General features: G+C 32.4%; 1 protein-coding gene across 1 annotated transcript in view; it reads left to right on the top strand.

The window, feature by feature from the left end:
- The window catches only part of LOC117110047 (cilia- and flagella-associated protein 251-like), a 45,743-nt gene that overhangs the window by 13,678 nt on the left and 19,152 nt on the right, over positions 1 to 12,913 (top strand). The window contains exons 14-18 of the mRNA XM_033252620.1: positions 1,735 to 1,874; positions 3,567 to 3,740; positions 9,090 to 9,233; positions 10,191 to 10,273; positions 10,772 to 10,913. Of these exons, the coding sequence (XP_033108511.1) occupies positions 1,735 to 1,874; positions 3,567 to 3,740; positions 9,090 to 9,233; positions 10,191 to 10,273; positions 10,772 to 10,913 (683 nt within the window). The remainder of the gene's footprint in view (positions 1 to 1,734; positions 1,875 to 3,566; positions 3,741 to 9,089; positions 9,234 to 10,190; positions 10,274 to 10,771; positions 10,914 to 12,913) is intronic.

Genomic DNA, 12,913 nt, shown 5'->3' on the forward strand with positions numbered 1-12,913 from the left:
ACTGCCCCCCACCCCAAACCACCTTTCAAAACAGATCTGCGCTCTTGCCTAATTGGCTAATAGTTTTTTTGTTAAAATGTAGAAACCTATACTTTTATGCATTGACTTAGTATTAGGTATGTTTAATTCAGATGATATAAAAAAACATTTTTAAATAATTCTTGTTTTTTTCAGTAAATATAAAATATCATCCATAAAAAGATGTCTAGCTGAAATTTGTTCTGGTTTTTAGTGAAGAGAAAGCATAAATGTAGATGCCTTCATGCATTGACTTTATTGATTATCAATTACATTTCAATTATCATATAATAGTAGTTGGAAACATATTAGTCAGAAAAACTACAGTAGATCTTTTGGACACATGATAAGGGGACACTTTCTTGGCCATGAACAAGGAATTATAATTTAACAATAACAGCCAACCCCTATACAGGTGACAAGCCTAGTATTAAGGGGACACTTTTTTATTGTATGTAAAATGAAACACATTGTGGTACTTTATTGACGTCATTTTTAATAATTACACAAGCTTTCACAAGCAGTATATGCTAACTTTACTAGGCACAGTGACTGCACCTGATCCAACTGCCTGATGATATTGATATTTTCAGCCAATGACTTGCTGCACTGGGTTCTCTGTATAATCAGTTTAGAAAACAAAAGGCTTACATTGGCTACAATACAATACTAATAGCGCCCTCAGTTACACTCTATAAACTCCTGTGTACTCATAGATTACAGTATACCACTGATGAAATTAAATAATAGAAGCTACAATGACAGCATAAATGTAGCTGAAGTGCATAAATAGTAGCCATTTGACCAATCACTTGACCATGTACTTCATCACGTGCTACTCTATTTAACCTTGCCTGACCCGAAAATATTTTCAAACCACTTTAGGACTTTTGATTATACTTGTAGATTTTGCCACTCTGGTAAATGTGTTGAGAAGGGAGAAAATTCCTAAGACTCCATAGGCGTCCAACTGATTTTGTTAGTATTTCCTATCCTATGGCAGTGTGTATGGATTTCAAATAGCTTGATTTTACTCTATAGATGGCTGCTCACTGCCCCAGATAGATTTTAGATGGTGGTTAATGGAAATTGACCCAGAGGGCCTAGAGATTTAAGGTCAACACTTATTAAAGCCTGTTCATTTATTAGCTGGATGATCTTCTGCAGGGAAGATGATATCACAATCATTCATAAGTGCATTAGTAAATATATATATAATTCAAATTTATCCTGACATCAAGTACGTTAATAAGTGTTTTCCAATTAACAAAACAATTAACCCGAAAACTCCTGTGAATTATTTCGGGCAGATTGTTGATTAGAACAGAAACACATGCATTACAGAAGATGCTGGCCTGTGTATTATATTTTTGCATTTTCGCACTACCATTTTTTAAAAAATAATATGTTCTTCTATCTTGTTTCCCTATGTTTTTTTTTTGTTCCACCAGGTTTTTCTATTGACCAATTATATCACTTTTTTTTTTCTTGCATCTTCATCAAACTCGGTCCAAGCAAAGTGCATATTGCAGAGATGTATAGTAAAATAAAGGATTCTACAAATATCTTCATAATTTCAAACATAGGTACTCATTATGCCAGTGAAGAAAAATCTTATGTTCTGTTTCTAGTTGTTATATTTATATTATTATATGTTTTATTAACCAATGTTAATAAATAAGTGGAAATAATAAAAGGTTTTAATGTTTACTTCAGGAGTTGGCTTTACCAATGGATGTGTGCGCATCCTGGATGTTCTCACCCTGGAAGATGACATTCCAAAGCCTTTCACATACTCATCCGATGCTGTCATCATTTGTACATTCTCACATGATTCGGCCTGGATGGCTACTGCGGTAGGTAGCGGTGCCATGCCACAAGACCATAGTAGGCACAATTTTTTCTCTATTGTGCATTAGTCTGTAAAACATTATCAGTAAATACACAAATTTAATTATAATCTTCTTTTTCTTAATTCTTAAGAATATTTCATCAATAATATTACCACTGCTTTGATCAATATTGTCATTACTTAATTACCGTCTTTAGGCGAGACTTTTTTAATACCTTGTTTAGCGAACCCGCCGACTGCAAATATTGATGATTTCGAATAAAAATAAAATTTTATTTTTGGCCAATTAGTGTACTGAAAAGTTGAAATTTCAGAAAAAAATAGTTTTTTAAAATTTTTATTACGACCCTCCACTGCCTTGAAATCTCCAAAGATAAGATATGTATATTTCTTCCTAATTATATAAATTAGAAGCATTTAACCATCCTATTTTACACTCACTAATAAAATTTTCTTTTTATTTTCTCCCGTCTGGATGATTTTGTCAAAAATACTTGCTAAATAAGAAAACAAAATTTTAATTTTATTTTTATTCAGTCCTCCTCCGATAATCTTTTAAAAAAATAAGTACGCAAAACAAGGAATAAAAAAAGTCTCAGCTTACTATCATCATACACGTAATACATTATCATTCACAAGACCAACAGCAGTGGAGAATGCATGAATTTACAATAAAATACTTTGAAACTATGTCTTCATAATTATAGAAATTAGCTTTACTATTTTACTATTAATTTTAATTCAATTCAATTAAAATTTAGTTTGAAGCATAGATCTGAATTACTTGAGTTCCAGTAAAAATAAAAACATTAAAATAATGTGAAATAAGCAAACAATAAAGATGGTACTTTAAAGTGGAAAATTATTATCATTATTACCAGCTTTATAAAGTTATCCTTACAGATTTTCAACATTCATCATTCTTCCCCAGAAGATGATTAGAGTATACTAATTTGGAACATTGCAAAATTACAATCTAAATGGTTCAAATAACATCAAATGAGATTTCTAGCATATGCCATATGGTGTACTGAAAGTAATAATAATTATGACTGTTATCATTTCATAAATATCACTTTTGTAATATTTGTCAGCTCTCTAAATATTAGAAACATAATTTTTCATTTGTTTTAAAATTTAATTTTTGGTTTCTATGCTGTAAAGCCATAGCAACCCTTGCAATCTTCCATGCATGTGGATCTGTACGTCTGTGCTGCAAATTCTTCAAAAGTATGTAAACAAGCAAACTTGAATTTCCAAACACCTGTTGGGTATGAATTTTGAATGTCTATTTGATAGAAACCATATCCAATTTTCTGACCCCTCCAAATGATAAATTAGACTCTAGGGAATGTACCAAAAATGCAACTGTTGCTTTAGATTAAATTATATTGAAAAGTCCCTAACACTTCTACCTGAATTAAGAATTTAAACAATATATATTTTGAGTTCAATTTAAAGAAAGGCCTGGGTCCATTACATTTATTTCCTTATTTCTACTTACATCACACAAATAATATAATATTTGTGTGATATAAATAGAAATAATGAAAAAAAAATAACAGATCCTTCTTTTTTCTATTTACATCACACAAATCATATAATATTTTACCAAAATGGCTGCATAAGAACATCAGCCCTCGCAGAGGTCTGGTTTGCAGATTTTGATGATATGAATATCTTTTTCGCATTTCAGGATGCCAATTTTTGTGTAACGGTGTATAAGGGACTACCTGCAAACCAGAATGAGCCGTGGACATACCTTGGTAAACATCGCTCCCATTACAAACCAATCCGTGGTTTGACATTTGGAATTGCACTAGATTCAGACATACCACGGCTTCTTTCGATTGGTGAAGATAGATCATTGGTGAGATTTATTTTACAAGATTACTATTATTTATATTATTCATTTGTTTGTATTAAAAAAATCACATATAAAGCAACTGTGCCATTCTAAAGGCTTGCAATAGACACTTTATGCAACAGGATGGGAAGACGAGTGGACAGTGGTTTTGTGCTCTTCGGAGCGTGAAGACCACAGTAAAAAATAAGGCGCTTAACCCGAACTTCCGTTGTCGAAGGCTCCCCGTCCTCTTGTGTAAAGTGCCTATTATAATACAGCCAGTACATCTTCCAGTGGGTTTTTGTCAAACTGACAACTGACTGATCACAACAGCGCCAGTAATATATGCTTGCCCTACAAAGAAAGATATTTTTTCACACGTTTGCTTACAAACATGCTGTTGTTTCTGGAATCTTAACAACAATATTCATGGGTTGGAGCTTAACAGAATGGTCTGCTAAGACCCAGATTGTAATTGATTTAATGCTCATTTATATACTTTTCACTAACTGCAAAAATTTGAAGTTTATTTCCAACCATTTTCCAAAAATGCTTATAATGAATGGTATTATTTATACCTTTGTTAATTTTGTAAGAAATTATATTTTTATCCTAATTTGCAATTGAAAGTTAATAAAAATATGCAGTTATCAATTTAAAGTTGTTAAAATTTCAATTATAAGTAATTGTTCAAATTTATTAGTTTTAAATATTATCTTTAACTATGTCAAAGTTTATCAATTGCTTATTAGTTTGGCATCCTTTTTTTCTATTCGTATTGAAATCAACAATGAGAGGCTGATTAGCCTTGCACTTTGCTTCTTTCATCAATACCTAATTCATCGGTCATTATTCCAATTTTGTTGCATCGTTATTATCCAAAATTAGCAGCAATTATATCAAGCAAATGTCATCCGCCTACAGTTGCATCATTTACCAGCTGTAGTGATTCATGAAATTGTTAGCGTCTTCAGTACATATAGACTCGCGGTGAGGATTAGCTCAGCTGTTGTTTAGAGTACACCCAATGTCATATTGCTTGGAAGATGCTTTGATTGAAAGGGTAGTTTTCAGGCCTTAGCTTTAGTAATTAGAGTCCTTGCTTAATGTGCTTTTCTGTTTGTTTAAAAATATACTCACTTTAGCATTTCTCATAAAGAGTAACAGATATAAATTCGTGTGTTTTTAATTTATTTTTTTTTTATTTTAAACAATGATTATCAAAAGTACTGTAGTAAAATAATAATTGAGAAGAATAACAAATAAAAAACTAACAAAATATATAATTGATATATTTCTATGAGAGAGAGAAACAAATTAAGCTATTGTGAAATAATAAAAATGGGAATAATTATGAATTATACAGGAAGTTAGTTTGATATGTTATGTAGATGCCAATAAAATTCAGCTTCACTGAGTCAGACATCTTCATGGATAATATACTGCATAATACATTTTTAAAGACAGTGTGTAAAAGCTATATTTGATTACATTTATGTTCTTAAATCTGAACATTTTTACTTAAATTATTTATTTATTTCAACAATATTTTGTGAGGATGGACCACTCTCACAAAATTTGTTTATAATAAATATATAAATTTGTAATTTTAATAAAATTGTTCAAATTTAAGAACATAAATGTATAATTTATATTAGCAAGTTTCAGCGTGGTATATAAAATTCATTTTAATACCATTTTAAAGACAATATATAGTTTGATTCTTTTTATTTCCAATAAGCTGGGGAGTCTGATCAGTACATTGTATTGTACAGTACTCCCAAGAGCCACGGATAATTGATTTATTCTTACCGTCCCTTTATTCACACACTTGCTCATTTCGAACAGCCATGGTTAATGTTCTAATTTATTTGCATCTTGCCAAATTTGTACATTATCAAGCTATAATTGAAACGTTTTACGTACCCATCCGTTGGGAATTATGTATCCGAAGGGGTTTATTCTCTATTCTGCATATAACCTTTTATATGAAAAGTTTGTATTCACAACGCTTGATCATCCAATGAATGATTTTTTTCAGCTGTAATAAAAGTTAAAATATATGTAACTATAATAGTCAAAACCTGATCTAGAATACTAATGACAATTCAAGGAATTTAGTTTTTTTCTGTATGTAAATTAATTTTGATTGGCCATGAATGTGCTGGTTGTTATATTGAGATTAGTAAAGAAATCTTTTAATTTGATTTATTGCTTTATTTTTCTGTAGTATCAATATTTCTTTTTTAACTTAAAAAAACAAACATTTAAAACAAACTTATTAATTTTATTTATTTTTCTGTTTATTAATATTCCTAAATTAAACAAACTTATTTAAAATGCTCAGCTAAGGTTAGCAGGAATCAAAAAGTCCAAATTCTACACCACCAAAGAAACACAATTAGCATGTAATTGTGAAACATATACCCTAAACTAAGAGACAACAGAAATTAATGAAAATGTCATCTTTCAGAGATGGTTGTATGTCTTCCTAATAGCTTTTGTCATCACACGTAGGGAGAAATTATTAAAATGGAACTCAAAGTAACAAAATAATATTTCTAGACAAAACAACCTTCAGGAACTAAAATTTAGAAAAATAACCTCATCAAGATTAGGAACTTTTATTCCTTTTTTTCTATTTATGTAATATATTTAATGAGTCTTTACCTATTTGCCAACTACTGGACAGTCATGTATTTTGTTACTCTTTTGTTTATTTTTTCCATGTAATCAATCACACTTTTAATTTCAATGAAGGTGTCAACGAACATCTTAGGTAATGTACGGTACTGGATATTAAGTAGCAATTACCTCTTATGCATTTCCTGATCATTAACTGTCTTCAGTAAATGGCCTCTTAATGGTTTCCTTTCCCATAAGTACACAGTCATTTGGTCGCTATTGAAAAACCTAGTTTCTTAAATGTAACTCGGTGATGGATGCTAATCTTGGGTCGGTTGGTAGATTATTGTATACCAGTGACTCGCGTTAATACTGTCGTTTGCTACGCACAAATTTGCTCCACTTGATTAACGTTATGCTAGCGTAACTCATGCATGATCATAAGTCACTGGAAACTGTATAGTTTCATCAGAATTTGATAATTTATTTAATCCTGAGGTAGATGAGCATTTAAATGTTTTAATTGCTTTTTAAGTTGTTACATCCACAATCTATCATATACACGACCTGCTTATTGTTAAGTATACAGGCACGGGGCAGAGGTATGCACTATTTAGTGCCCTTAGTTATTCCTGATTTTGCCATAGGCAGATGTATAACTGAAAACTACAACCAAAAGAACTACTAAAAAACTTTTAAAAAGCCATTAACTTAAGAGAAGAATTCATTCTGATGATACGACCCTCAGTATCATTTCTATTTACAAAACCCGCATTGAGTTAATTGATTCAGTTCAGGCCTTCAATTTTATTTATTCATGCTCAGCTGTAGCTAAATATAACTTGGAGGATCGTCACTATCAGAGCAAGTTAATAACGAGAACATTAACTTGTCTTTTCTTTAGATCAATTAAGCTACAGGTTGGGAATACATTTATTAGATCAAATGCATTAAGTTGTGGGGTATGTTTACACAACAGTAGGACTAGAATAAAGCGAATGATCAATGCCCAGGTCATCTTTGTATATTCCTTAATAATAAGATTATGGCAATTACCATGCATAGGGATTATTTCAAGCGAAGAAAATAGTTTTCCACTCAATAACAACATGTGTGAAGATGCCGAATTTGGAGAATGCGATAATTGGAAGTAAATTTGATTAATAGAATTAATTTTGTCTGAAATTGTTAGCGATGTATTTATTAAGTGGAATATATTAATTTGATTTAACTATAAATAATTCAAATGAATTTAATGTGTTACCTTTTGGAAGAGATATTTGCTGTGAGACCATGGGAGCAATTTGATTTTGTACTACAATGTAACCGTAAGCCATAGTGCTGCCTCTATCTATGAAATTCACCAGGTCCTAAACTTCATTATCATTTCTCTAAATATTTTCACTTTCAAAGTAATGCCTAATTATTTTTTATAGACCTCAAATTGGACCCTGTTAATAATTTTTTTATACTGTATTTGCTGAATTTATTTTTTTTTTAAATTATTTAAAAAAATTTAAATTAAAAAAAATTGCTCATGTTTAGGCATAGAGATATTCAGGTATTAGTGGACCGAAGTGATGACGTCAGTTGAAGTCCATCTGTGCTAGTTTGTGTGACACGTTCTTTGATTGGAACCAGTCAGACTCTGTAGTGTCGCATTTTGGTTCTCTTTTAGTTAATGTTTTGTATCTTGAACTAGATTTGGGGGTCACTATTTTTGAAAATAGTGACCTGTATACAAGCCACTATTGCCTGAAGAAAAAGTGGCCAAAATTTGTTGGTTGTGATTCATCATCATTTATTTAAGTCAGTTTTCTTCCCTCTTCCAAGGGGTTACTGACTGTCACTCGTTCCATGCAGCTACACCATCTCTCCACTTCTTCCTGTCTTGTGCATCATACTCCTCCAAACCAATTTTTGCACTTTCTTTCTTCACCATATCTTTCCACGTCACATTTGGCCGCCCCCTTACTCTTCTACTTTCAACTTCTAGATGCCGGGCTCCCTTTACTGGATCACCTTCATCTTTTCTTAGCACATGACCCATCCATCTCAAGCAACTCCTCATAACAACCTCCACAATTGTTTCACTTAGACCTAGACGTTCCATAAGCTCCTTTGTGAATATTAATTATATTATGTATGCTGGTTTCCAATGTGCTTCAGTAATCAGGGATCCTAAGTCTCTAGCATGTTGCGGGAGTCATTCACGATCAAGCAAGAATCTCCCGGATAATAACACATCTCCCACAAATTCATAATATTTGCACGTTTTTACTACTTTATTATCAGTTGTATCACAAAAGTCAGTGTTTCTGGATATCACAGTGCAGCAAAATATAATTAGATGTGTTAAAAATGCTCATTTAACCAGATCTCCTGGAAGTGACTTCTTCCAACAGCGACCCCCTGACTTCCAAACAATCGCTACACGCTATCGCTGACAGCTGTCGGTGATGCTGATTGGTCGGTCATATCGGGGACCCTCCCAGAAACGCAGTACAACAATTGCACTGAAAACACTGTAGCGACAGTGTAGCGATTTATATAATAATCATTGTTATTACAATATTAATGATAATTTAATATAATTGTTATTGTTAATCATGCTGATAGTTTAAACCAGATTCTGTGGCAAGCAACAAGTTATAGTACTACAATACATTTTAATCTTAATACATTTTCATATTTTTCTACCATTATATTTGTGACGATACTGAACCGATTTGTTATTTAAAAATTCAGGTTGAGTACGACTTGTTTAAGAGTACCATTGATGACCTTCGACTCATGAGCTTGGATCGGATTGAACAGACTGCAATCCCACAGTGCATTGAATGGTATCCACCAATCACAAAGGAGCAATTCCTGGTTACTGCTAATGACCAGGTTAGAATTGGACAAAAAGTAGTGCAGTGTTATATGAGTATAGTATACTGGATATGCACAGTAATGGAGTGATGATGATTATGATGATGAGTGGTAGTGGTGTAGGTGAAGATGAGGAGGAGGAGAATGATGATGTTGAAAGGAGAATGATGATGGTAGTAATAATAATGAGGATGATCTTGATGGTTTGATTGGATTTATTTGGTGTAAACACCAAGGATAGCCCTCAAAAGTCTAGAAGAAGACTTATTTCCAGTGGGGTCCTTCTGGTGGTGATTAGGCAGTACACTGGGAGTACTCTTTTCCGAAAAGTGTACTCTGTTCTTTAACGTGCACATGGGCTATAAATGCACACAGGACCAACAGCTTAAACGGTACACTTGTATTTCAGCCCTCCAACTGAAACACAAGGAGATGCAGCGATGGGAATTGAACCGGGGACCTATAGATCTCCACGGTTCAGTGCACACACAGTGGCTACCACCAGATTAGCCGACTGAGCTAAGGTGCTCTGTAAATACATGGTGAATATGAAGACAATGATGATAATGAATTTTTTAATATGGGTGGTTGGGATGATGAATGTGTCAGTGATGACATAATGATCATGAAAATTTAAAGGATGTTGGTGTGGTGACAATGATAGGAGTGTTGACGGTGGATGGTTTTTGCAGATGTTCACAATGATTTTGGTGGTGACGGTGACTGTGACGACATTGGTGAATTGTAGTTTTGACAATTATGATTATTGCATTTTGTTATTTTGATAATGATTATAATACTGTATTGGTAATTATCATTTTCATAATTGGGAAAGTTTTTTAAGTTATGTAAAAATCTCTTTTAAATCTCATTAAATTTGTCTTATTTTAATTAGATTATATTCAACATCTATTATTAATTAATTCTTTTTCTATAAATTTGTTTTTTAATTTTTGTTGCTATTACTATATATAGTTCAAGTTCAAGTTGTACAATTCCACAACTAAAATGTGCAGAAAGACATTGCTTAGCCCTACGTATGGGAGTCCATTACAGAAGTAAGTTAGTTGTTAATGTTATTCTGTTTTCGTTATTTATGTCGAACATATTATTGGTATCGTTGAATCCTTTAAAAAAAAAAATTTCTTGGAAAGACGGTTTGGTTTTAATGATATTAATCCATCCAGGTTTAGATACCATACCAAATTGTAGTGTTAATTAACTGTGAAGTGGTTGAAGTTGTCTTATTTAGGATGGTAGCACTGGTAATCAGTGGCGGATCCAGGAATTTTAAATAGAGGGGGCCCAGGGAAGGACTTTTACAGATGGAGGGTCTATACTACCTCAGTCCCACCATGGTTGGGGCTGAAGTAAGAAAATTTACGATTATGGCACCTTTAGATAACTGGAAATGGCACTCTCCGACTTGATATTTAAAAATGATTTTCTTTTTTTCTCCAATTGTTTACAATTTCGAAAACCCACCTTGAATCTGCCACTGGTAATGTAAGCATCTTTATACAATTCCTTTAAGCGTGTTTTCTTATTATGTTTAGGATGGTAGTGTTACCAACCAAAGACGTGATGAGCAGCAAGAGATACATAAGTTTCATCACTAAAGATAAAATTGGTTTGAACATAATGCCATTGGATGGAAACCCCCACAATGGAATGGCTCTAATTGCACACCCTGGTGGAGTAAGTTTTGAATTTACTTTAATTAGTAATTATACATCTGAAATGGCATTCTTAGATCTGGGACGGTTTGACGTACGTCATTGTGATGATTGTGTATATATGCGTAATTATTTTCATAATATCACCAAGTTCAATTGTCTTAGATGTGAAATCATCTTTGAATACGTCATTGCACAGAAAGTGTTCTTCCGGATAACACTTGCATACGTGTCGCCTCATTTGATTGAGCTATCGCACTAGCTGTGGTGTGATGTATCTCGATGCACTGTTTTGCGTCAAATATCTAAAACGAAACAGTATTCATACTCTTTTTACGTAAATGACATTGCGAACCATGCATTAAACCGTGTGTTAGACTAAATTGTTATATGGAATAGAATAGGAAAGTTGCTTCGGAGGTCAAATAATAATGAAATATTGACCTATAATCCTCAAAATGTCATATGATTACTGAACACTATTATTATTATTATTATAGTACATTATTACAGTATTATTAATTATTAATGATTTACCAACATGTAATTATGGAAAGTATAAGATAAAAGAGGAGTAAGAATCTGCTAATCTGTAAATGCCGACTCTGTAATGGCTTTTTCAATCATCATTATTTAGCCATCATTCCTGTGTGCTAAGCTCTAATCACATCCCTAATTAAGTTGAGATATGGAGAAAGGACAAAATATATGAAGATAAGCTAAAGTGTAAATACAGAGATAGCAGTGCATAAAACACACATAATGCAAGACTTTTTTTATTCCATCTTGTTTGTTGAAAAATCGTCAAAAGAAGGTGGAAAGAAAATATATATTTTGGCTTTCTTATTTAGCAAAACGGCTCTGCCAAATTGTTTTATTGATAAATGAAAAAAATGTGACTGAAGTAAAGTAATAGAGAGTGGCCTCCTTGTACCCTCAATTGAATCCTTCTCCTTAGTTTTAAAGAATGTGACAAGTAAAAACTTCAATAATCATATTGATAAATGATTTATATTAATTTAATTCTAGAGAAATAAATATTTCATATTTGATTTGATGGCGACAGAGGGAGTGATAAATATGAATATTTTTATTTTTTTTTATTCTATAGCAACAGGGAGACTAAATTTTTGTTTGATTGGAAATCATATTGGTGAGCGGTGGGTTCTTGAAACATCATAAGAAAGTCTTGCATATCATAAATACACATTCAAGTCATTGATAGAATACAAGGTCGGCAAACTAGACTATACGTACAAATTGTTGTGAATTAAACAATATACAGATATAAAGACTTTATGTAATGTATAAAGCACTCAATTTGATGAATTTTGAGCTATGGGCTGTGTACTTTTGCAGTAAATGCTCATCCCTGTAACTACTTTACCAATATTCAACACCAGAATAAATCTCAGATCAAATGCTATCACATCTTCTCTCCACTTTCCCACTTCCGTACTAAAAGCATGTAGAAAGTATTTCAGTGCTCATGGGCAGGATCATGAAACATTCTTTTTCGTCTCAGTAACAGTTCTAATCTCAACTCATTCAAATGTAACCTTAAGATGAATTTTCTTTAATATTCTAGTGTTTGCTTTCTGATATCTTCGGCCATTTTCTGATACATAGGATTCTTTAACTTATGTAACTTATTGATCTAAATATAATCTATGAATACAAATGTCAAGTAGAGTGTTGCAGCAAAGTGTAATAAGAATAAACATAAGCTCACAAACATTACGATTCAAACATGTGGGTCTTATAGCGTGGGTTCAGTGCAAAGGTTCATGTAGAATGAGATAAATGAAATTTAGTCATTAAGACCTCAGTATGCAGAATAGTGCTGTTTGTTTTTGTTTTATATCTGTTACTTTTATACAGTAGTGCTCAAAATAAATATCACAAAGAAGTACCTAAACTTTGCCATTAACAGACCTCTCATGATATAGAATGCTGCTAACCAGGTAGACGCGGTCGTCATAAAACCAACCTTCTCTGAGTACTTCGCAAAGACCTTCAAAA

The sequence above is a fragment of the Anneissia japonica genome, unplaced genomic scaffold, assembly GCF_011630105.1.
Source record: "Anneissia japonica isolate Jap-2015-1 unplaced genomic scaffold, ASM1163010v1 scaffold287799_len804019_cov200, whole genome shotgun sequence".
NCBI classification, from domain to species: Eukaryota; Metazoa; Echinodermata; class Crinoidea; order Comatulida; family Comatulidae; genus Anneissia; species Anneissia japonica.